At 39.9% G+C, this 24,109-nt stretch overlaps 1 protein-coding gene across 2 annotated transcripts in view; it reads right to left on the bottom strand.

Annotated features, from left to right (window-relative positions):
* Positions 1-24,109, bottom strand: part of LOC126473675 (nucleoprotein TPR-like) — a 398,029-nt gene that overhangs the window by 168,327 nt on the left and 205,593 nt on the right. For both annotated transcript variants that reach the window (XM_050100910.1, XM_050100911.1), the window contains exons 16-17: positions 19,439-19,684; positions 324-392 (exon numbers count right to left, since the gene is read on the bottom strand). In XM_050100910.1, coding sequence (XP_049956867.1) covers positions 324-392; positions 19,439-19,684 — 315 coding nt within the window. The remainder of the gene's footprint in view (positions 1-323; positions 393-19,438; positions 19,685-24,109) is intronic.

Raw genomic sequence — 24,109 nt, 5'->3', positions numbered from 1 at the left:
CTTCAAATTATTCATTTGTAAATAATTCAGGAAACTTTTGTTTTTTAATTATTATTCCACTTAAGAGAGTGCAGAAAGTTGTGCATGATGGCTGAGTTTCGTTTCTTTCAAGAAAATGTTGCTATAGATTTTATGTCTCAAAGGTGCTGAAAACTCAGGTCATGAGGGAACTTTTTCAGAAATTAGACCACTTGGCGTGGAATGGCTCCATTATTACCTGTTTCTCTCTTCCCCCCCCACCCCCCACCCCCCCCCCACCCCAAATCTATAAAAGAATTATTATAGGTAATATACATTATTATACATAAAAATGCAAACACTACCTTTACTGAAACTTCATGTGCTCTTTCTTCAGAATCACTCCTCTTTCGTTTTGAAGGATTAGGGGCCCCCTATAACAAAAGTGTAAGATGATACACAGATGACTTAGTTATCAATCTATTCTTGTTTTAAAAAAAAAGAAGACTACAGGAAAATGAAAAAAAAGTACCTCAAATAGCTGTGGTACTTACATCCACTTTAGATGGCAAAAGTTAAAGTTATGAGAACCATAATAAAGAAATGAAAATATGCTGGATTAACTGCACGTAAATGATTAAGTTCGTAATTTGGTGCATTTTTTGATGTGACAGCTTTACTTCTCTTCTAGAATTCACTTAATGCAAATAAAGTTAGTTATTTGCATGTTTTGAGGATCAAACTTGTGATTCTCACCGTGATACAGAACAAAAATGTCTTACAATTTTACCACACTTTCTCAATCAAAAATAATGTACATTGTTGATCATTTTATGACTGCCTTAAGCTACAATTGAAGTTACTTTTATTATCTATTAAATTAAATACACCACTGAGAAAGAGGACAAAGACCTTATGGCTAAATATCTCATTCCTTTCTCTGACACACAATGTGTTTTCATGATTCTCTGCAGGTCAGGAGATTTAACTACCCTCCTCCCAACTATAATAGACTTATTTTCTGCAAAAAGTGCTGCTCAGCTCCAATGTAGGGTGTTCTGGGTAGAGTGTTGGACAGGTTTTGCACCTGAGTGTTCCTTGTATGGACCTGTGACAATTGAGTTAGGTTGTGAGCTTGGTGTAAGGATGGATTAGGATATTTTATAGATTGGTTGGGCAGCATAATACCACTTCAGGAGAGGTGGGAAGGATGTTCCTCATTTCTGGGCACAATCATAAGTAATCAAAGTTATGGTGAGGTGGATGGAGTTGGGAGGAAACAAATTGGAGAGGCAAGGTTCAGTTTTGGATTTTGGCTGGTTTCTGTAGGAAGTGAGAGACAAGCGTTTCCACTGTAGGGATTTGGAGAAATAAAATAGGTGTTTGACAAATCCAGCATAACTGAATTTGAAAGTGGGGCTGAAGGCAAAATCTTTTTCATACAACTGAAACTTCTATAGGATTGAGTTGTTTGCTAGACAGGCTGACGGCAAAGTTTTGGATTTGTTTGGGTTCTGGGTTTTATGGTACACTGGGAGGGAGTTTTGGGGGTTTCGCCAGTTGGAAAAGGCAGCAAAACAGTGTCTGGGTACTGCGAGGAGTTAACAGTGGGTTTCACTGGAGGTTACAATATATATTGTTAGGTATTCTCAAATGACAGTTTTAAAATAAAAGCACCTGTTTCTGAAAAACTAGTGAAACTGCTGAAAACAAATATGGTTCAATGCACTTACACAATCCCTATTATTTTTTTACATTAGCTATGCTGCTGAATTAGCCCTTTTTATAGTTTATGTTTTTACGAATTCCTTGTGCAGTGAAAGATCCTGAAGATTGGAAAGTAGCGTAGGTCACTTACACAATATAAGAAACTGAAAAGAAGATGTGTGCGTATTAATATGTCAATCATATATAAAAACAAAGATGAGCTGACTTACCGAACGAAAGCGCTGGCAGGTAGATAGACACACAAACAAACACAAACATACACACAAAATTCAAGCTTTCGCAACAAACTGTTGCCTCATCAGGAAAGAGGGAAGGAGAGGGGAAGACGAAAGGAAGTGGGTTTTAAGGGAGAGGGTAAGGAGTCATTCCAATCCCGGGAGCGGAAAGACTTACCTTAGGGGAAAAAAAGGACAGGTATACACTCGCACACACGCACATATCCATCCACACATACAGACACGTCAATCGACGTACAATTTGTCTCGTCTTCATGATCATGAATATATTCTACACTTCGGTGTAAGGAATATCTGTAAACAATGAAAATTCCTCTCAAAAGTGCAGCACATATTTAGAAAGCAAAACAGATATGAGTTCTTCAGAACTCTATGAGTGAGGTACTGTGGCATTTTAGGCACTGAAGTTGTATCTGGAAGGAACGAGGTTCAAATTGCTGTCAAGTTATTCTCTGATTTAGATCTTCTGTGATTTCTGTGGATCACTTCACAAAAATTCCAAAAGTGTTTCTTCTGCAGCCATATCCAATCCAAACTATCTCTTATAATATAAATATTAATAGGAAACTAATCTTGACTTTTATTTCTTCCTTTGATGGATGATGGGCAGGTGCGTTTGATAACGAGCTAAAAGCTATAAGCTATAAAGCTGCAAAGAGGACTCTCGTGTACTTCCGACAATGGGGGCCCTTGATAAGGACTGGAATTAAAGTTAATATGCAAACAGCTCTTCTGGTTAGAGGGAGAGCACGCGACAAGAGAGAGAAAGAGAGGAGGCCTTCTGGTGGGGATAGCACTACATCATGAGAAGCCAATACAGGACTTAGGATGCAGTGTGTGACCATAATAAGGGAGGCGCCTCTACCCTTCCACCAGGCCCCTGAAGAACCATTGAATAAACGTGCACAATTACAGCAAATAAGGAAACAAGTAGCCCTTGACATTACCTCACAGCAATACCCCATGGAGATGAATGGGAAAAGTACACAAAACTCAGCAGCAAGATACTCCGAGAAAAGGAGAAGATCGGTAGGAGAGCACTAAAGAGAGGTATGATGAGAGGTGCTGCAAATTGAACAAATGCTGAAGGATGACATAACAGACGAAAGTAAGAGTGCATGGAACACGTCACTGTTCCTAATTCCGAAAAAGATAGACACCAGTGGGAAACAAAAGTGGAGAATCGTAGTGGACTACAGGCAGTTGAACAATATTACTGTTGTTGTTGTTGTTGTTGTTGTTGTTGTTGTTGTGGTCTTCAGTCCTGAGACTGGTTTGATGTAGCTCTCCATGCTACTCTATCCTGTGCAAGCATCTTCATCTCCCAGTACCTACTGCAACCTACATCCTTCTGAATCTGCTTAGTGTATTCATCTCTTGGTCTCCCTCTACGATTTTTACCCTCCACGCTGCCCTCCAATGCTAAATTTGTGATCCCTTGATGCCTCAAAACATGTCCTACCAACCGATCCCTTCTTCTAGTCAAGTTGTGCCAAAAACTTCTCTTCTCCCCAATCCTATTCAATACCTCCTCATTAGTTACGTGATCTACCCACCTTATCTTCAGCATTCTTCTGTAGCACCACATTTCGAAAGCTTCTATTCTCTTCTTGTCCAAACTGGTTATCGTCCATGTTTCACTTCCATACATGGCTACACTCCATACAAATACTATCAGAAACGACTTCCTGACACTTAAATCTATACTCGATGTTAACAAATTTCTCTTCTTCAGAAACGATTTCCTTGCCATTGCCAGTCTACATTTTATATCCTCTCTACTTCGACCATCATCAGTTATTTTACTCCCTAAATAGCAAAACTCCTTTACTACTTTAAGTGTCTCATTTCCTAATCTAATCCCCTCAGCATCACCCGATTTAATTTGACTACATTCCATTATCCTCGTTTTGCTTTTGTTGATGTTCATCTTATATCCTCCTTTCAAGACACTGTCCATTCCGTTCAACTGCTCTTCCAAGTCCTTTGCTGTCTCTGACAGAATTACAATGTCATCGGCGAACCTCAAAGTTTTTACTTCTTCTCCATGAATTTTAATACCTACTCCGAATTTTTCTTTTGTTTCCTTCACTGCTTGCTCAATATACAGATTGAATAACACCGGGGAGAGGTTACAACCCTGCCTCACTCCCTTCCCAATCACTGCTTCCCTTTCATGCCCCTCAACTCTTATAACTGCCAGCTGGGCAATGCATTTCCACTACCAAATATCTCCGACATTTTGGACCAATTAGGGCATGCAAAGTTCTTCTCAGCACTTGATCTTGCAAGCGGATACTATCAAATATTGACGGATGAGGACAGAGAGAAAACGGTGTTCAGCTCAAATTATCAGCATTATGAATACAAGAGAATACCAATGGGATTGAAGGGAGCCCCAGGATGTTTCCAGCGACTGATGGACACAGTCTTGGTAGGTTTGCAAAGGATAAAATGTTTTGTCTACCTAGATGATTTGGTGTGCTATGGAAGAAACCTGCAGCTGCATACTGAGAAGCACCATTAAATCTTTGAAAGGTTGCGAGAGCATGCCTTGAAACTGTAACCAAAAAAGTGTGGGTTTCTGAGGAAGGAGGTAATCTTCCTAGGTCATTATATTACTGACAAGGGAATGTCACCAAATATGGAAAAGGTGGAGAAGGTAAAGTTCTTCCCACAGCCAGAAACAATGAAAGAGTTGAAAGGATTTCTAGGATTGATAGTGTAGTACCCACGATTTATTGCACACTTTAACAAAATTGCAAAGCCACTCCATGAGCTATTAAAGAAAGGAGTGGAGTACCAATGGGGCGAACGACAGAACAATGCATTCAAAGAGCTCATAAATTCTCCGCTACTTCAGTAGCCAGATTTCACAGAACCGTTTATTGTCATGACTGATTCTAACAATGCAGCCTTAGGTGCAGTGTTGTCACCTGGGAAGAAGGTGGGTGAAGACTTGTCCACTGCATATGCATCAAGAGCACCGAATAAGGCGGAACTGAACTATACCACTGCTGAAAAGGAATTGTTGGCTATAGGATTTGCAGTGAAACAGTTCCAACCATACTTATATGGCCAAAGATTTATAGAGGTAACAGACCGTAAGCCATTAATGTAGATATTCAGTGTCAAGGACCGGAGATCAAGAGTCCTGAAATGGAGGCTGAACCTCAAAGAATACACTTACAATGCGGTATAAAAACCAGGTTGGTGCACATACATTCCTAATGGAAGGTAACCTAATGAAATGTCTTAAGTCATATGTTTAAAAGAGTACGTAAATTGTCAAGAATTAAACTTGTACAGACTACAGCTTACAACCCAGACTCTAACGGCACTTTGGAAAGAAGTCACAGAACACATGTTGAATATCTAAGACACTGTCACTGGAGATCAAAGTTCATGGGACAAGTGGGTACCGTACGCAATTTTAGTTTTTAACAGCACACCACACAGCAGTACAGGGCACACTCCATTTGAACTATTGTACAGGAGAAAAGTAAATATACCGGGAGTACTGCACCAGGAATCAACGCATGTAAGTTACGACTACGAATCGTATGTTAACAGGCTAAAAGTGAGAATTCAAGAAGATCACAGAATAGCAACAGCGTCATTAGTGACACATTGGAAAACTAGCGAGAATCATTATGATAAGAATGAAAATGTAAAAGAATTCAAGGTAGGGCAGAAACTGTTGCTGCACAATGAATTGGCAAGATGTAGTAGATCGAGAAAACTAGATTCACAATGATGGGGGCCATATGAAGTAGTAAAACGTAGTCATAAAGATCAAAAGAAACAAAGAAAGAAAAGTACATGCAAACAGACTGAAACGATTCTTTTAAATTTCAGGTATGGCATTCAGGCAGAGAATTGTCCAGCTCCTCATAGTGACAGCAACATAAAAAACATCTGCATCAGAATATGCACCGAATGACTTTCAAGCGACTGTTTCCAACTTTGTGTATTATGTCAATGCAGGACAAGTAGAAATATACAGCACTACTTGGAGAATTGTTACTTATGTAAATTTGGATCCAATAACATAAAGATTTCAAAAGGCAGAAAGATACAGTAAAGCAGTGGTACAAAGGTGCCAAGACAAACGACAACAACTAAATTTAGGTTTACTAGACTGTCGTTTACAAGAACAACAGGTGACACATCACGCAGAGAAAATCACAGGTCTGCGGCGAGATTCGTACAACAGCTGACAAAACATAAGACCAGAAGGAAAAGAGGAGTCTTTAACTTTGTAGGCCAGGTAAGTAAAACACTGTTCACCACATCAGATGAAGCAGAAGTGGCAGTGGTAAGGGGCCCATTGGCAGGAGTGAATGGGACTGTTTACACATTTGAGTCAAATGAACATGTCTTAAAGACAGGCATTGAAAGAATATGTGAAAGACACAGACGTGGGGTTTAAAAGGGTAGTGTTCTTTGTAACAATAAAAGAACAGGTATTACAGTTATCAGCAGTATTTGGCAAGATCAAGGTAGAATATGAGCAAATGATCAATGCTATCGTGAATGTACAAAAAGGAATACGGCAGGCACACTTTATCAACTCTCTCCAAATTGTAAAGTATTTAAGTTTAATACATGATGAGCTAAAGGATGTAAATTTTCCTTTTCCTCTAGCTGAATCCTTGGGTTATTTGCTATTAAGAATAATTGACTTGGATGTTTTCATTTCTGGTAGTATATTACGATATGTAATTAACATCCTGTTGCTAGATAATAACAATTTTAGCTCATATAAAATACTTCCACTACCAGAAGAGCTCCAGGAAATGAAAGGGAAGTATGTGTACATACAGCCCGAAAAGGAACTTTTGCTGATAGATGAGTCCAAAAGGCAATATGCAAAACTTTCCGCGGAGCAGCTAAACTGCAAAGAATTAAGTAAGAATAGGCAACTGTGCAGACAGTCCTTTGCGTTGTTATCAACATTTGATCACGAAGAGTGTGAAGCCAAATTGTTGCAACTGGTTAAGGAAATTCAGACGATTGTGTGCAAAGAAGAGTCACACTGAATCAAGCATTTGGACATATCTAAATATGTGATGAATTGTTATATGTAGCTCCAAAAGAAGAAGGATTAAACATTTTACGAGGAAGAGAAGCTCCTAAGAATCTAGTAATGAAGGGCATGGGTAAAATAAGTTTTTATAGTAAGTGCAAAGGGTGCGGAACAAGAGTATTTATACAAACAGAATGAGTAATACACAGTAACGTAACAAAAAAGGATACAATATCACAAATAAATTTAGAATCTGATCGTTGTGTTGTGAGTGAAGAAAAGAAAAACATTTCAGTTTTAACTTTAGATTTACCTTCAGAACATGTAGTAACACATTGGACGATTTAAAAATCGCAAGCAAATGACTGGACGATGTCTAGAAAATGGCAGAGATACAGGAGGAAGGTTAGAAATATTTCCGTGTTTTACACACTATTCAATAACTACATAGGTAGCTGTAACACTAATTACCCTAATTATTGTAACATTTTGATGCAAACAGTGTATATGTTTTACAGAATGTTTTAAAAGTATATGGAAATATTTGAGAACACTGATTGTTGCCAAAAAAAAAAAAAAAAAAAAAAAAAAAAAAAAAAAAAAAAAAAAAAAAACGTAAGAAACACTATTGTGAACCAGTATTGCCACACGGTTTGAGGCGCCATGTCGCAGACTGCGCAGCCCCTCCTGCCGGAGGTTCGAGTCCTCCCCAGCACGCACGCGTGTGTGTGTGTGTGTGTGTGTGTGTGTGTGTGTGTGTTGTTCTTAGCGTAAGTTAAATTAAGTAGTGTGTAAATCTAGGGACCAATTACCTCAGCAGTTTGGTCCCTGAGGAATTCACACACATTTGAACCAGTATCCCGAAACCAGTTTGGATAGGAGACAGCTCATTAGAAAGACTGAAGGTGTGGTGATTTGCTAAAGGTGTGCAAAGGACCAAGATTAGTCTATATCATTTTGAAACAGACATTAAATGAAAGGAATTTGTAAGATATGTATGTAAAATGTAATTGTTAAATAAAAATATAAGTTGATGAAACAAGTGAAACAAATGTACCAGTGCAAAACAAATGTAAACTATGAAATGAAATGTCAATGTTAATTATTAATATCAAGGTGTTAATTGTAAATGTTTCCCTGTTTTAATGTAAATGTATTAATGTCAGAGTGTAGATGTAAATGAACATATGTAAAAAACCAAAACAAATGTAAAATCTACAATATATTTTATTAAAAGTGAATTAAAAGACTCACAATTGATGCTACTTTGAAGAGAAATGCCAATTCTGCTGGCAGGGGAGGTGTTATAGCCTTGAGTAAAGCCAAGTCTTAATTGCATTGTTAATAACAAAACAGGGAACTTTTAAGGCATTGTTAATAACAAAAGTGGGAACTGTAATAACAAAACAGGCTCAGACCCAGAAGCAGGCTAGTTGGCCGATGCCAGGCTGATGGGCAGCTGCGTTTGATAATGAGCTAAAAGCTATAAAGGCACAAAGAGGGCTCTGTGTACATCTGACAACGGGATCCTAGATAAGGGCTGGAATTAAGTTAATAGGCAAACAGCTCTTCTGATTAGAGAGAGGGAGTGAGGGAGAAAGAGAGAGGGCCTTCTGGTGGCAACACCACTACGTCATGAGAAACCAATACAGGATTTAGAACGCAGTGTGAGACCATATTATGAGAGGTGTCTCTACCCCCCCCCCCCCCCCAAGTCTCTGAAGAACTACTGAAGAATAGTGCACAATTACAGCCAATAAAGAGGCAAGTAGCCCTCGACATTACATCATGGTAATAGCCAGTGAGGTCGAAGGAGAAAAGTACACAAACCTCTGCAGTAAGACACTCTGACAAAAGGAGAAGATCGGTAGGAGAGCACTAGAGAGAGGTCTGACGCAAGGTGCTGCAGAGAGAGGCAGGGTTTGTTGCAGAGTCAGCAACCAGAGCTGACGGTCAGATAGGCAGCACTCTTGACTTAGCTGAGTGGGTCACATTTTAGGAGTAGACGGAACGGTGATTGTCATTCGGCGTCTCTGTATCAGACTTGGTCACTCATTGGAAACATCTCAGCCAGAGCAGTTAGGATTTCATTCTTTGTATTTCTGAATATACTTCAGACTGTTAAACTTTCTGGAGACTTACTTCAATTATCTCCCAGTCTTACCATCTTCACACCAGAGACTGTAACTTCTTAGCTAGGTCAAAAGTCTCCCTCTCATTAGTGCCCACCAGCTAAGCTGTGTCCCTTGACCTTAAGTGTAACCCATGCTTGGGACGCGACTCCTCACTCTCTCCCTGCTTCCATGCTTCCATCCTTCACTCTCTGCCTGCTTCCATTCCTCCCTGCTTATATTCTTCCACCCCTCACGCCCTCCCTGCTTCCATCCCTCACTTCTCTCAACACTATCCAGCATATTTCATTTGTAGTAAGCTTCAAGCAGAACAGGAAACTTCAGTGGCGCACCCTAAATCTTCAGGTCTAAGTTGAAAGATGCCTTTGTGGCACAAGTAGAAGTACCTCACAGTAATTGAGAACCTTCCTCTGTAATGTATTATTTATATGTGTACACTCTTACAGTTGTTTTTCAATTTTTTAAAATTCTTTAATTTGTGTTACTTGTTATTTTTCTAACAGCATTCTTCAAAATATATATGATTCCTTCCATGACCAAGTAGCTTTGGCTCAAATAGTCTCCTGGATAAGACTCAAAATCCACTTTGCACATATCCCAAACATGGCTTCATTTCAGTAGAGGTTTCACTTATATGATAGTCGTAGCCTTAGAGGCAACAGTAAAAAAGCTGTCCCCTTCCTACTTGGGCAACATATTGGATGTAACAACGCTGCACATGTATCTACAAAACCAACAACACAGCAAACATTTGGATCCCCATATACGCTGTGACTGGATGTCTTCTAGTCCATATTACCCAATTTGCAAAACTTGGAATCAAAAATTGTTGTGAACAAAATATGTTACTTCAGTGAGGGGTTTGAAATTATCAGAAGAAAGTGGGATGATGGCATGCTTGTGGCTTATATTTTCACATTAGTGTTTCCATGTCATGTTTAGGAGTTTCGATACACATCTCTGCAAGGATAAGAAAGAGAAGTAGTACAGTACTAACAAGTCAGCTGTATTTTTTTTTTAAATAGGATCATGCAACACAAACATCTGATGTAATATGCATTTATTTATAAAATGAGTTTCAGTCAGGCAAGCATCTTTGTCATGAATATAATTACATCAAGTTAAAAGAAGGTTCCCTCCTCGACGTCAGGTACACAATTCATAGTTGCAGCGTATGTCCTGATGCACCTGTTGCCAGGTATCTCTCTCTCTCTCACACACACACACACACACACACACACACACACACACACACACACACACAAGCGCGCGCGCGTGCGCGCGGGGGGGGGGGGGGGGGGCAAAAATAACTGGAATTTCTTTCCAGAAATCATATACTTTATTGTTTTCAAATACAACCTTAATCTCCTTCAAAGTACTCTCCATTAGCATTAATACACTTCTCCAAATGATAATTCCAGTGCTCAAAGCACCTTTTAAATTCGTCCTCTTTCATACCTGCTAGCACTTTCATGACATTGCGTTTTACGTCTTCCACATCCACAAAACGCTTCCCCCACAAGTCTCTTTTCATCCTCAGGAACAGGAATAAGTCCGAGGGTGCTAAATCTGGCAAATAGGGTGCGTGGGTCAAGGTAGTCGTCTTCGTTAAAGCCAAAAACTGGCGAACGTTGAGAGCCGTGTGCGCGGGAGTGTTATCGCGATGCAGGAACCACGCCAGAATCCCACAAAGCGGACGTTTTTGCGACATACTTCTGTGAAGCCGTTTCATAACCTCCAAATAGAATTGTTGGTTTACTGTCTGGTTTTCAGGGACAAATTCAGAGTGTACGATCCCTTTGATGTCAAAAGATCAACATCGTTTTCACATTCGATTTTACTTATGGAGCTTTTTTAGGTTGTGGTAAGCCAGGTGACTTCCATTCTGATGACTGTTGTTTACTTTCTGGATCATACCCATAGCACCATGACTCATCATCTGTAATGATTTTGTTGAAAAAATGTGGATCATCTTTGAACGCGTCCTTCATTTCACAACAGGCTTGAACACGACGATCTCTTTGATCTCCAGTAAGAAGCTTTGGCACGAATTTTGCTGCCACTCTTCGCATCCCCAAATCGATGGTCAAGATGAGTTGAATTGAGCTCCAGGACAACCCGGACAAGTTCTCGAGTTGGACAATTGTCCTGTGTCGATCTTCACTGATGAGATCACGGATTTTGTTGATGTTGTCTTCGCTTCGAGCAGTTGAAGGTCGATTGGAATGGGGCTGATCTTCAACCACCATTTCTCCCTTTTTAAACCAAGAAAACCATTCATACACTTGCTTTTTACTAAGAGCATGGTCTCTGTAGGCTGTCTGAATCATCGCAACAGTTTCTGCTGCGTTCTTGCCGAACAAGAAACAAAACTTCACTGCCGCACGTTGTTCGTAAGAACTAGCCATTTCCTCGTGTCATGTCTGCACTGTATGCACACTCAAAGAACTGGCAAAGAAACCACACTTCTCACTGTTGGGTGATGCCGCGTGGCAGAATGACTCAGAAGAGCTCCTACTACAACCCTCTGGCAGCGCAACCTGCTACTACAAGTACATGATGTGCAGCATTACAATTCCGTTTACTTTTGGGTCCCCCCTCGCACACACACACACACACACACACACACACACACACACACACACACACACACGACCAGTCTCTGGCAGCCAGAGCAGTTTGTATTGCATTATTGTATAACATAGATGTAGATATATATTTTCCTCTACTGATCCAAAAGTCATCCCAATTACTTTACTATGCAGTGTAGTGTAACATGAAGAACAAGTATATTCTTTTTCACAAATTTTGAAGATGACATGTTCTGACATAATCCAGATAAAGGTCATGGTCCCTGACCTTAATTATTTTCATCATTTGAATACGACCATGTAGGGTATCATTTGAAACCTTGTTCTTACCCCTTTCCAAAATCACCTCTTTCGTAATTATATCTCTATTAAACAGAAGTTACAGCCATTTTTGTCATGTTTGTCAAATTTTCCAGACATTTTTAGAACTTTGGACACCCATTACTTTTGTTGTAATTGTGCTAAAATTCTGAAATTTGGCATTTTAATTCTCTTGACATGTGCAATGTACATACCAAATTTTGTGAAAATTAGAGACAATCAAATTGAAAATGGTAATTTTCTGTATAGAATAACTTGTAAGTCGGTTCAAATGGATGGATGTTGCAGTAGTTATTTGGAGATGATGGTGGTGGTGGTGGTGGTGGTGGTGGTGGTGGTGGTGATCAGGTTTTGTGGCTGCAAAACAATCAAGCCTTAGCACCCATACTAAAATGTAATGAGATAAGTGAGGAGGAGTATCATAAAATTGGTCCCATTGGGTTAGGAAAGGATAGGGGAGGAAGTCGGCCGTGCCCTTTTGCCTGAAGCGATTTAGGGAAATCACAGAAAACCTAAGTCAGGATGGCCAGACGCGAGATTGAACCATTGTCTTTCCGAATGTGAGTCCAGTGTGCTAACCACTGTGCCACCTTGCTCGGTGGTATAGACTGACTTGCACACCACAGGCATTACAGACAGTGGGGTCCTCTAGCTGGAGTAAAAAGCCATTGTGAGGGGACACTACCATATGCGGAGGCAGGTTAGGGCCACGTAATCTTGTTGGAGCAACCAGAATGAGGATTGCCATGGTCAGATAGTTGGCTTCACCAACCACAGCTTATAGTCTGTCTCTGCTAGCCAGTCCTCCTCCCACAACTGAATGGATCTGTGACCCACCAGCGCAATGACAACCTACAAGGGAATGGCTCATTCTGTAATGGTATGTTCCCTGCAGAACTCCTTGGTGGCTTTGTTGGCCTGTTCATTTCCCCACATTCTCACATGCCCTGGTATCCAACAAAATGACACCTTCTTATCCCACCACTGTATGAAGTACAATTGGTCCTGACTAATTTTTCTGCCAGGTACACATGCTGTGACAACTGTATGGCATTAAGGGAATTGAAGAAGGTGAGAAAATGTGTGTCCTGAAGATATTCATCTACTCCAATGCCTTCAGAATTACATGCATCTCAGCAGAAAATACAGTATGGCTAAGGGGAACTCGGAACTGAAGACATGGTCAGGCAAGATGAATGAATGGCCAAGGGAGCCCCTTGTTGGGAGACATCTGTATACACAACTGTAAAGCCATGAGGCCTATCTAAAATGTTGAGAAAGAGATATCGAAACATAAGATTGCGAGTGCAATCTTTCTTAAAATTGGTCAGATCTAAAATAATTCTGGGCCTCTGCAGGACTCAAGGTGGAGATCTGCTTCAACCTTGGTGTAGAAGTTAAAGCCATTCACATCCAACTCGAAAAGGCAATCCTTCGCACAAATCCCACAGGACCTAGTTGCTCTGTGTTGAGAATCAAAAAGCTTTTCACTGGTGAACAAGAATCACTATAGTAATCAGGTGTGTATAGCATGGACAATGTTTCATTGGCCTGTCACACCATGAGGAATCATTGCCGGATAGTTCACCAATCTCAGCATAAAGGCTCAGTATGGGGCTGGTGCGAAAGACCCCAGTGCCCACCAATATCTTTAAATATGACATTTACGCAGATCCCTACACCGTGCGCGCATAATCAAGTCAACGTCACACAAAGGTTTGTAAAATCGGAGGAGACAGTCGTCTGCTCTGCATGAATTGTGACTAAGACATTTTAAAGTGCTTTCAGGGAGTGTCTTTCCAGCCCCCTAAGGAGTGTAATCCATGTAAGTTTTGAATCAAATATGAGGCCCAGAAACCCCACTCAGTCTTTAAAACTATGAACAGCGTCCCTAATCCACAACGTAGGAACATTTCAAACTGAATTGCAATGATTAAAAAGGATACATTCATCCTTCTTAACTGAGAATTTAAGACCCCCCTACTCTTCACGCACTCATCCAACTGATGAAGAGTCAGGTGCAACTGATGGGTCATCATTGCAAGGCTCGAATAAGAGCAAAATACAACCAGAGTAGTTGTCAACAAACAGAGAACACTGGACACTACATTTAACAATGGACATGGTACTATTAATAGCTATGAGAAAGACAGATACACTTAAAACACTACATTGAGTGACACTGTTCTCCTGCTGAAAGTGGTCAGAGAGGACATCATCCCAATGTCTAAAATAGTGGGGTGAGAAAAAGGATCATATAATAATGGGAAGGCATCCTCAAAAAACCCCATTCATGGCACTGCCTGAGGATAACATGCTATCAAGTAGTATTGTAGGCCTTCCCAAAGTCAAAAAATACACCCTGGAGATGATGCTGGTGCAGGAAAGCCTTTTGTTTAGCCACTTCAAGGAGGGTCAGGTTATTAAAGGTGAAAGTGACAACGGAACTGTCTGGATTCTAAGATCCAGACTGACCATCTACCCCAATGTCTTTACCACAACTAGTGAGGGCAACACTAAGGTAACTATTCGAGTATGTTTGGTCCTTCCCAGGTCTTAAAACTAGAATGAAAACGGCCTCTCGTCCAAATGAGGCAGTAACCATGGCAAAACAGGCAACTATAATCTGGGCAATGACTCTCCGAGTGATCTGAGACTACCATTTCCTATTACTGCAGCCACTGGGAACCTCCCATCTCACCGAGAAATCCTGATGGCCTCGCATACAATTGCACTTTTAGTGGAAAGGTTTATAGTGATCAGAAATTGTTGCCACGCTCTCTTCTTGCTCTCACTAATGATTTGACAATATTTCGCCCTCACTAGCCGAAAGGGTGCAACGTTCTCTCCAGTTGGCCGGCACTTGAACCTACACTGAGCCGCCTGCCTGGACCTGACAGCAGTGCGACATTTGTCACTCCATCAAAGAACAGGTTGCCTTTCCAGCTAGCCTGAAGACTGAACAATGGAGGCTTCAGTGGCATTGTGGGTTGTCTGGGTAGTATGATCAATCCATTCCTGGATGTTATCACAGTGTTCAAACACAGCAAGTTGGCTGTAAAGCATCCAGTCTGTCCTATGAAGCATACATTGTGGTGGATGTCTTTTGGGCAGCACTCTGTCCAGCAGGTGAATACAGATTGGGAAGTGGTCACTTGAGTGCAAGTCATCGACCACTTCCCATAGAGCAGCGTATGTGAGGGCTGGGGAACATATCAAGAGATCGATGGCAATGAACAACCCTGAAGCACTGCTGAACTGCGTGTTCCACCCTATGTTCAACAAACACGCACATGACAACAAGAGTAGTCTCTCAATTGCTCTACCACTGGGGGAGGTGGTTGCAGAGCCCAAAGCCCACTATGTGTATTAAGATCACCACACAGGATGAATGGATGGACAAGCTGAATAAGGAGATCATGGTGAGCCTTTTTTCTAGCACCTCATGTGGTGACAGGTAAAGTGAACATATTCTCAACTGGTGATGCACATGTATTGATACAGCAACTGCTTGCAGGGTGGTTATGAAGAAGAGAAGCAAGGTGTAGTACTCGTTGTTGACAAAAATGGGCCACTCCTCCTTTTTCTCTCTCTCTCTCTCTCTCTCTCTCTCTCTCTCTCTCTCTCTCTCTCTGCTAAGGTAATCCTCTTCAGCCACATTGCACAGAGATATCAGAGAATTTAAAATATGGCTCTTTAATACAGATACACTTTGGTCTAACGTGAGTTAATAGATGTAGTTCCTCCGCATGTGTCCTGAAACCATTCAAGTTCCACTGCAGTATGGAAGCCATTTGAATGGTGAGATTGCATCAGAGGAGGGTTGAGGGACTTGGCGGAATAGCCAGTTCCCTCTGGCACATGTTGACACACTTAGCATCAAAAGTATTGTCATCATCAGATCCATCACACAGGATCAAGGTCGCATGGTCTGATGGCTTCAGATCTCAAAGTTTTGCCTTGATGGTTTTTGTTCTAAGCTTGGGTTTTGGGAATGGTGGCAAGGCCATTTTAACAGGAACAGTTAGCCTGGTCTCGTCATCTGTCTGCCATGAGAGTCCGTTATCCTCTCAGACACTAGGCTCTGTAGCAACCAATATTGCTTTGGCGGGTAGGCTAGGTTGTTGAATGACCAATACAAGCTTACAGCTGCATTTACAGGTGCAGGTGTAGGTGCCTCATCAACTGTCAAGGTCTGGGTTCCAGCATTAGCTTTCTGCACTGGCTGCTTTCAACACTGAGGCAAACGAATGCACAGAAGTAGGCAGCTATGGAGGCCTTTAATGTCTTTTCATCTCTGAGCATCAGAGGCACTCCAACACTTTAATCTTCTGGTTTTTCTTCTCTTCTGCAAGAACAGGACACACTTTGCTCCAAAATCGGATGGGCTTGGGAACAATTGACACACATGGGCAAGGCAATACAATTTTTCCTATTTCAACAACCAATATAATGCCAGCCATAATTAAAAATCACAAAAAGATTTTTTATGTGCTTAGAGATGTTACTGAGAGCAATATTACGCACAAATTCAAAAATTTTTTATATTAGTTTTGTAGGAGATAGAGACATTAAACTTAGTACTTGTTACAAATTAAATTTGGACACAATTGCATGTAAAGGCCATTTTCAGAAGTTTATGTGAGGTGTAATCAAAAAGTACTATGAATTTTTGTTTTTCTTAAAGAACCATTATCTATTCATCTACATCATCTTTGCCCCCTTCACAAAGTAAACACTCTCAGATGTAATATACTTGTGCCGGTACTTTTTACAAATCTCGGAAGCACTTCTTCAACTAACTTTTCATTATGGTGTTCAGCTTCTTCAGAAACTTTTGTTGTTATCAACGGTGGCAAAATTACTTCCTTTCACGGTTCTCTTCAGCCTTGGGAACACAAGGAAGTCACAGGAGACCATCTCAGGCAAATACAGTGGCTGAGGCAACAAAATGATTTGGTTTTTTTGCCAAAAACTAACAAACAAGCATTGAGGAGTGTGCACGAGCACTATCATGACGCAATTTCCATGAGTGACTTTACCACATTTCTAATCGTTTTCTTTGGATTACTTCATACAAACTGCACACAATTTGCAGGTAGTATTCCTTATCGGCCATGCAACCACAAGACAGGAACTCATGAAGCCCTATCCCATAACACTCAAAGAAAATGGTGCGAAAAGCCGTCACATGTTACTGAACTTTTTTTCCCCAGTCTTGGCTCTTCAACCAGTTCCCATTGGAACGAGTGGGCCTTGGTTTCAACGTCATACCCATATACCCATGTTTAATCATGGGTTACAACATTCTTTAGAAGTTCTGGATTGCTGTCAACTTCATTCAGCAATTCCTGAGTGATGTCTACAAGATGTCAGTTATGGTCGAAATTCAACAATTTCAGAACAAACTTTGCTGCTGCACATTTCATGCCTAATATTAATATTAATAATAATAATAATAATAACAATAATAATAATAATTGCTTGGTGTGAGCCAAAGACTATGCCAACATCATTAGCAACCTCTCTGATTGTGATTTGGAGATTTTCCTGAAAAATTTTCTTTATTTCTTGTCATCAGTAATTGATGTGCTAGGGTGTTCACGGTGGTTGCTATCTTCAAAGTCTTCTCAACCCTCTTTGAAGTGTCATAAACTCTTGTCTTACTCATGGCAGGTTTGCCAAAAGCCACAGTCAACATTTCAAATACGATGTTGCACTTTAATGTTTTTCAAAAACAATTTCACGCAAATTCTTTGATCATATATTTTGAAAGTAAAAGTTTGCCAAGCACTCTAAAACATAACCTTTTCGACTGGCAACAATAAACAAAGTACTCAAAACAGCTGAAACTGCCAACATAGACCAGGAACATATATACCAAGAGCAATACATTAGGAATAATGTCCTTGGTGCAGACTCACACCAAAAATAAACACGCAATACACGTTCCACAGGAGTACAGGACACAGAAGCAACTCACGACCTCATGGCCAAGTATTCGCCAGCACAAACATGATTTTGGCCAACACGAAGTGTGGTATTAAATGTCTCTCTTTGGAGAAATGGTCAGAGCTAGATAGGAAAGAATAGAATACAGTTATCACACAAGTGTGACAGGCGGAAGCTTGAAACTCTGTTAGTACCCAGGTGGGGACAAATGTTTGTTGATCAGAGTGAATGCTTTGTATTGCGATCACTGTTTTACGTACTGAGTTGCACTGCAGGAGTAGAGGCAGTGCAGCCTAGGATAGTCTCAACACTTTGCTACAAGCATCTTGGATACAAAAGGTCATCGCCACATGGTGTGTCCATCGTAGCACATGCACATGGTGACTGAAATCCAATGTTCACAACAGAAAGCAAACCTATGAACTGAGGACAAGGTTAGGCCAGCAGAATCCTTGTTAGGTCCAGAGTTATTGTATAGGTACCATTAGTCAGTGACTGTAGTGGAAAAGTGTCTAATCATACAGCAGAAAGCAGAATCAAGAGCTGTTGGCTGAAGTGGACATACAAAGAAAGAAAGGGACTGCACTAAACGACAGCTGTAACGTGCTACACAAACATGGAACAGGGCTAGACCAGTAGTTTGTTTTTTTATATATATATATATATATATATATATATATATATATATATATATATATATATATATATATATATATATATATTACACTACTTTTGTCCTACTTAGATTTTTGGTGTACTGAGAGACGCTATAGGGATCTGTATCTTATGTGAATTTGGACAATGGAAAGTCCATGTTGGAATATTAACAATTATGAAAATACATTGGCAGAGATTGGTGTACAATGAGGGTGAGGGGACGCGAATTGGGAGGAGGAGATAGGACAGAGGGGGGCAGAAACTATTGGATTAAGAGTGTGATGATGTCAGGTTATCATAGGTTGAGGCTGAAATAACTGCAGGAGTGGAGAATGTGTTTGTAAGGATAACCCCCACATGCACAATTCAGAAAAGGTGAACTAGTGGAATACAATTATTGTGAACAAATTGACAGTTCACAAAACAAACTTCTTGGACAGCTTGCAGGTAGCTCCTCTATTGTAAGGTGATAATCTGAATACAGCTTGCTTCAACAGTATGGTACAGCTTTAGATTCACTTAAATTTTTATCAACAATAGCTATACACTCTCTAGAAATAAAGCACAATGGCATATGAAAGCATTTATATCAGCATGCAACACAATAAGAGTTAACAAAACACAATGTTGTCGTTCCTGTAAATGAGATGTTAAATTATAACCAACCTACTATCTAAAGATAGTGTTATTAATTTTTTAATAAAGAAAGTACTTTGTTGTCTTAAATACACAAGAACACAAATTTAATAAGTTTAACTCATAAAATACAATGGAAAAAAACATGCTTTTTCAGTTAAATGCCCGGACAGGATCATAAAAAATACTAACACATACCATTTGTACACATGTCAGTGCCCTAGATGAAACTTCCCCTAGCTGTTTGTACAGGTTTTCATTTCTGTTGTTGAGGGTGTCTATAAGCTTTTCCAATGACTGTAGTTCTTGTCTCCAGGATTCTTCCATTCTCTGCCAAACTTCATTTCTATTTTGTAATAAATTTTCCGCTTTTACTTTAGCAAGTCTAACATCTGATAATTCTGTTTCCAAGGATTGTACTCTCTCTCTAAGACTCGTGATAATCTGAAATTTAGAAAGCTCAGAATAAACTTAAGATTCTTATAATTATTATCAAAACAAGTTGTGGTACTTTCTGATAAATATGGTGTATGTCCATGATGCCTGTTGGCGCTCCTATAGGGTCTTCGGGTGAGGATGCATAGATAGGTGTCAACAGGCAACATGTTAAAAAGTGGCTTTTTTTCCTCAACGTAATTTGAAAAACAATAATCATATGAGTACCAAAGTGGAAAATGGAAGTCATGTGTCACCATGTAGTAGACATGGTCAAATTTGCCACAACACAATTTCAGCTACTTAATGAGTGATCTGACACATCAAAACCAGACACAAACCTTCTACACAAAATGTGATGAAATGAAAAAAACTTGGTGACAAGAATTTTTTCTAAATTCTTTATTTTATTTATTTGGATAGGGAAAAATTAATAACACTTACAGCAATATTGCAGAAGAAAATGAGAAACATCATCATTATGGTTTATAAATACACTGTGAATTAGAAGAAAAAGATAAGCTATAATTCACTGAAGAGAAGAGGCAACAACACTTGCAAATGCTGTTGAAACTAAACTGCATGAAAATGTCCCAGACATGAAATCACTCACAGCATGAACAGGGGCAAAATGTGATAGGCAGAAGAGTGGTGAAATCAAGGGAGAAATCATTTGAAGTAAAATAGTTACAGCATATCGGAAATTTACATAGATTTTCATGAACTTAACAATAAATACCCCCAATGGGGGCTCACCGAATAATTTCACACCAATAATTTGACTGGGGACAGAATGCACAAAGAAGAAAGGTGTTACAACTGTACACCATAAACCTGATGGCTTCAAGATTTAAGCTTAAATTAATATGGCTTTGTGATTTAGTATTTTAATATTTACTAAACTTGAGAAGCAAACACTTTAAACACTTTTTCTTTTCTGATATCTTTTCTATGGATAAGGCAGATACTATGATTATACAAAATTACCAAATTCTTTTTAATGCTGTACACTGCTAGATTTTATTAATCAATGTATAGCTCTATGACTTCTGATGATAACGTTATAATACTGGTCTTCAAAAAAATTAAAGATGTCTTGACCCTTTAAAAAAAAATAGTCTATTACAACAAAACTGAGGTTGAAGAACAAGAATAAGACACCAGAATTTTTTTTTTTTTTTGTTCAAAGATATTCATATTTAAACAAGAATGTACGGAATTTCTCCCTTGGTCTCTTTTGTAATCTACTTTTGAGGCATCTCTCACAACATTCCACCAATAGTCCACAAGCACAGATGAGTTCTAGTTTTCATGATACCTATTGTTCGTGCAAACAAAGTTGACACTCGGCGCGGTGGCTGATGGGATCGACTGTAAATGGGAAATGCCTTTACAGTCGGTCCCACCAACCACCACGCTGAGTATCAACTTTGTTTGCACATGTAATACTTTCCAGTGCTAAAATCTCTTGATGGAAGTACCCTCTGTGCTTATCAAAATTTTTCCCTTCAATGACCGCATTGGGTGTCGTCCTTAAATAGTTCTCAAATTTGTAGTCCAATGAAGATTCCCTCTTTGATCTTAGCATCAACAAAATCTGGGAATTTTGTCTTAAATACTTGAAAACTTCTCCTTGCTTTCACTAAATTTTTTCACAAGCCGTAGTCTTGTGGTAGTAAGATTGTATGTCAGGTAATTAAGGTATTGTACTTTATATTCTTTTTCCCAGGCTCCATCATTTACTTTTCATGCCAGGTTTTTCAGAAGAAGGAAGACTGTGTTTAACATTCCGCCAACATCGAGGTCATTAGAGATGAAGCACATACTCGGAATGTGTTAAGGATCCCAAAGAAAACTGGTTGTGCCCTTTCAAAGGAATCATCCCAGCATTTGCCTGGAGCAATTTACAGAAATCATGGTAAACCTAAATCTGGAAGGCCGGACACGGGTTTGAACCGTTGTCCTGAACGCGAGTCCAGTGTGCTAACCACCACACCACTGCAGCGTGATCTCCAGTCATAGCTGTCCCACTCACAAAGGAAGCGGCAACATTTTGTTCATCCTAACTTCAGTCCAAGTTGTTGATGTTGTGGTCTTCAGTCCAGAGACTGGTTTGATGCAGCTCTCCATGCTACTCTATAATGTGCAAGCTCCTTCATCTCCCAGTACTTACTGCAACCCACATCCTCCTGAATCTGTTTAGTGTATTCATCTCTTGGTCTCCCTCTACGATTTTTACACTCCACGCTGCCCTCCAATACTAAATTGGTGATACCTTGACGCCTCAGAACATGTCCTACCAACCGATCCCTTCTTCCAGTCAAGTTGTGCCCACAAATTCCTCTTCTCCACAATTCTATTCAATACTTCCTCATTAGTTATGTGATCGACCAATCTAATCTTCAGCATTCTTCTGTAGCACCACATTTCAAAAGCGTCTATTCTCTTCTTGTCCAAGCTAGTTATCGTCCATGTTTCACTTCCATACAAGGCTACGCTCCATACAAATACTTTCAGAAATGACTTCCTGACACTTAAATCTGTACTCTATGTTAACAAATTTCTCTTATTCAGAAATGCCTTCCTTCCCATTGCCAGTCTACATTTTATATCCTCTCTACTCCAACCAGCATCAGTTATTTTGCTCCCCAAATAGCAAAACTCATTTACTACTTTAAGTGTCTCATTTCCTAATCTAATTCCCTCAGCATCACCCGATTTAATTCGACTACAGTCCATTATCCTCGTTTTGCTTTTGTTGATGTTCATCTTATATCCTCCTTTTAAGACACTGTCAATTCCGTTCAGCTGCTCTTCCAGGTCCTTTGCTGTCTCTGGCAGACTTACAATGTCATCGGCGAATCTCAATGTTTTTATTTCTTCTCCATGGATTTTAATTCCTACTCCAAATTTTTCTTCTGTTTCCTTTACTGCTTGCTCAATATACAGATTGAATAACATCGGGGATAGGCTACAACCCTGTCTCACTCCCTTCCCAACCACTGCTTCCCTTTCACGCCCCTCCACTCTTATAACTGCCATCTGGTTTCTGTACAAATTGTAACCAGCCTTTCGCTCCCGGTATTTTACCCCTGCCTCCTTCAGAATTTGAAAGAGAGTATTCCAGTCAACATTGTCAAAAGCTTTCTCTAAGTTCACAAATGCTAGAAACGTAGGTTTGCCTTTCCTTAATCTATTTTCTAAGATAAGTCATAGGGTCAGTACTGCCTCACGTGTTCCAACATTTCTACGGAATCCAAACTGATCTTCCCTGATGTCAGCTTCTACCAGTTTTTCCATTTGTCTGTAAAGAATTCATGTTATTATTTTGCATCCGTGGCTTATTAAACTGATAGTTCGGTAATTTTCACATCTGTCAACACCTGCTTTCTTTGGGATTGGAATTATTATATTCTTCTTGAAGTCTGAGGGTATTTTGCCTGTCTCGTACATCTTGCTCACCAGATGGTAGAGTTTTGTTAGGTCTGGCTCTCCCAAGGCTGTCACTAGTTCTAATGGAATGTTGTCTACTCCCGGGGCCTTGTTTCGCTTTAGGTCTTTCAGTGCTTTGTCAAACTCTTCACGCAGTCTTATGTCTCCCACTTCATCTTCATCTACGTCCTCTTCCATTTCCATAACATTGTCCTCAAGTACATTGCCCTCGTATAGACCCTCTATATACTCCTTCCACCTTTCTGCTTTCCCTTCTTTGCTTAGAACTGGGTTTCCATCTGAGCTCTTGACATTGATACAAGTGGTTCTCTTTTCTCCAAAGGTCTCTTTAATTTTCCTGTAGACAGTATCTATCTTACCCCTAGTGAGATAAGCCTCTGCATCATTACATTTGTCCTCTAGCCATCCCTGCTTAGCCATTTTGCACTTCCTGTCGATCTCATTTTTGAGACGTTTGTACTCCTTTTTGCCTGCTTCATTTACTGCATTTTTATATTTTCTCCTTTCATCAATTAAATTCAATATCTCTTCTGTCACCCAAGGATTTCTATTAGCCCTCGTCTTTTTACCTACTTGATCCTCTGCTACCCTCATTATTTCATCTCTCAAAGCTACCCATTCTTCTTCTACTGTATTTCTTTCCCCCATTCTTGTCAATCGTCCCCTAATGCTCTCCCTGAAGCTCTCTACAACCTCTGGTTCTTTCAGTTTATCCAGGTCTCATTTCCTCAAATTCCTACCTTTTTGAAGTTTCTTCAGTTTTAATCTACAGTTCATAACCAATAGATTGTGGTCAGAGTCCACATCTGCCCCTGGAAATGTCTTACAATTTAAAACCTGGTTCCTTAATCTCTGTCTTACCATTATATAATCTATCTGAGACCTTCTAGTATCTCCAGGCTTCTTCCATGTACACAACCTCCTTTTATGATTCTTGAACCAAGTGTTAACTATGATTAAGTTATGCTCTGTGCAAAATTC

This window comes from Schistocerca serialis, chromosome 4 (assembly GCF_023864345.2).
Source record: "Schistocerca serialis cubense isolate TAMUIC-IGC-003099 chromosome 4, iqSchSeri2.2, whole genome shotgun sequence".
Taxonomy (NCBI): Eukaryota; Metazoa; Arthropoda; class Insecta; order Orthoptera; family Acrididae; genus Schistocerca; species Schistocerca serialis.
The sequence above is the reverse complement of the archived record's forward strand: the minus strand, read 5'-3'. Positions and strand labels throughout refer to the sequence as shown.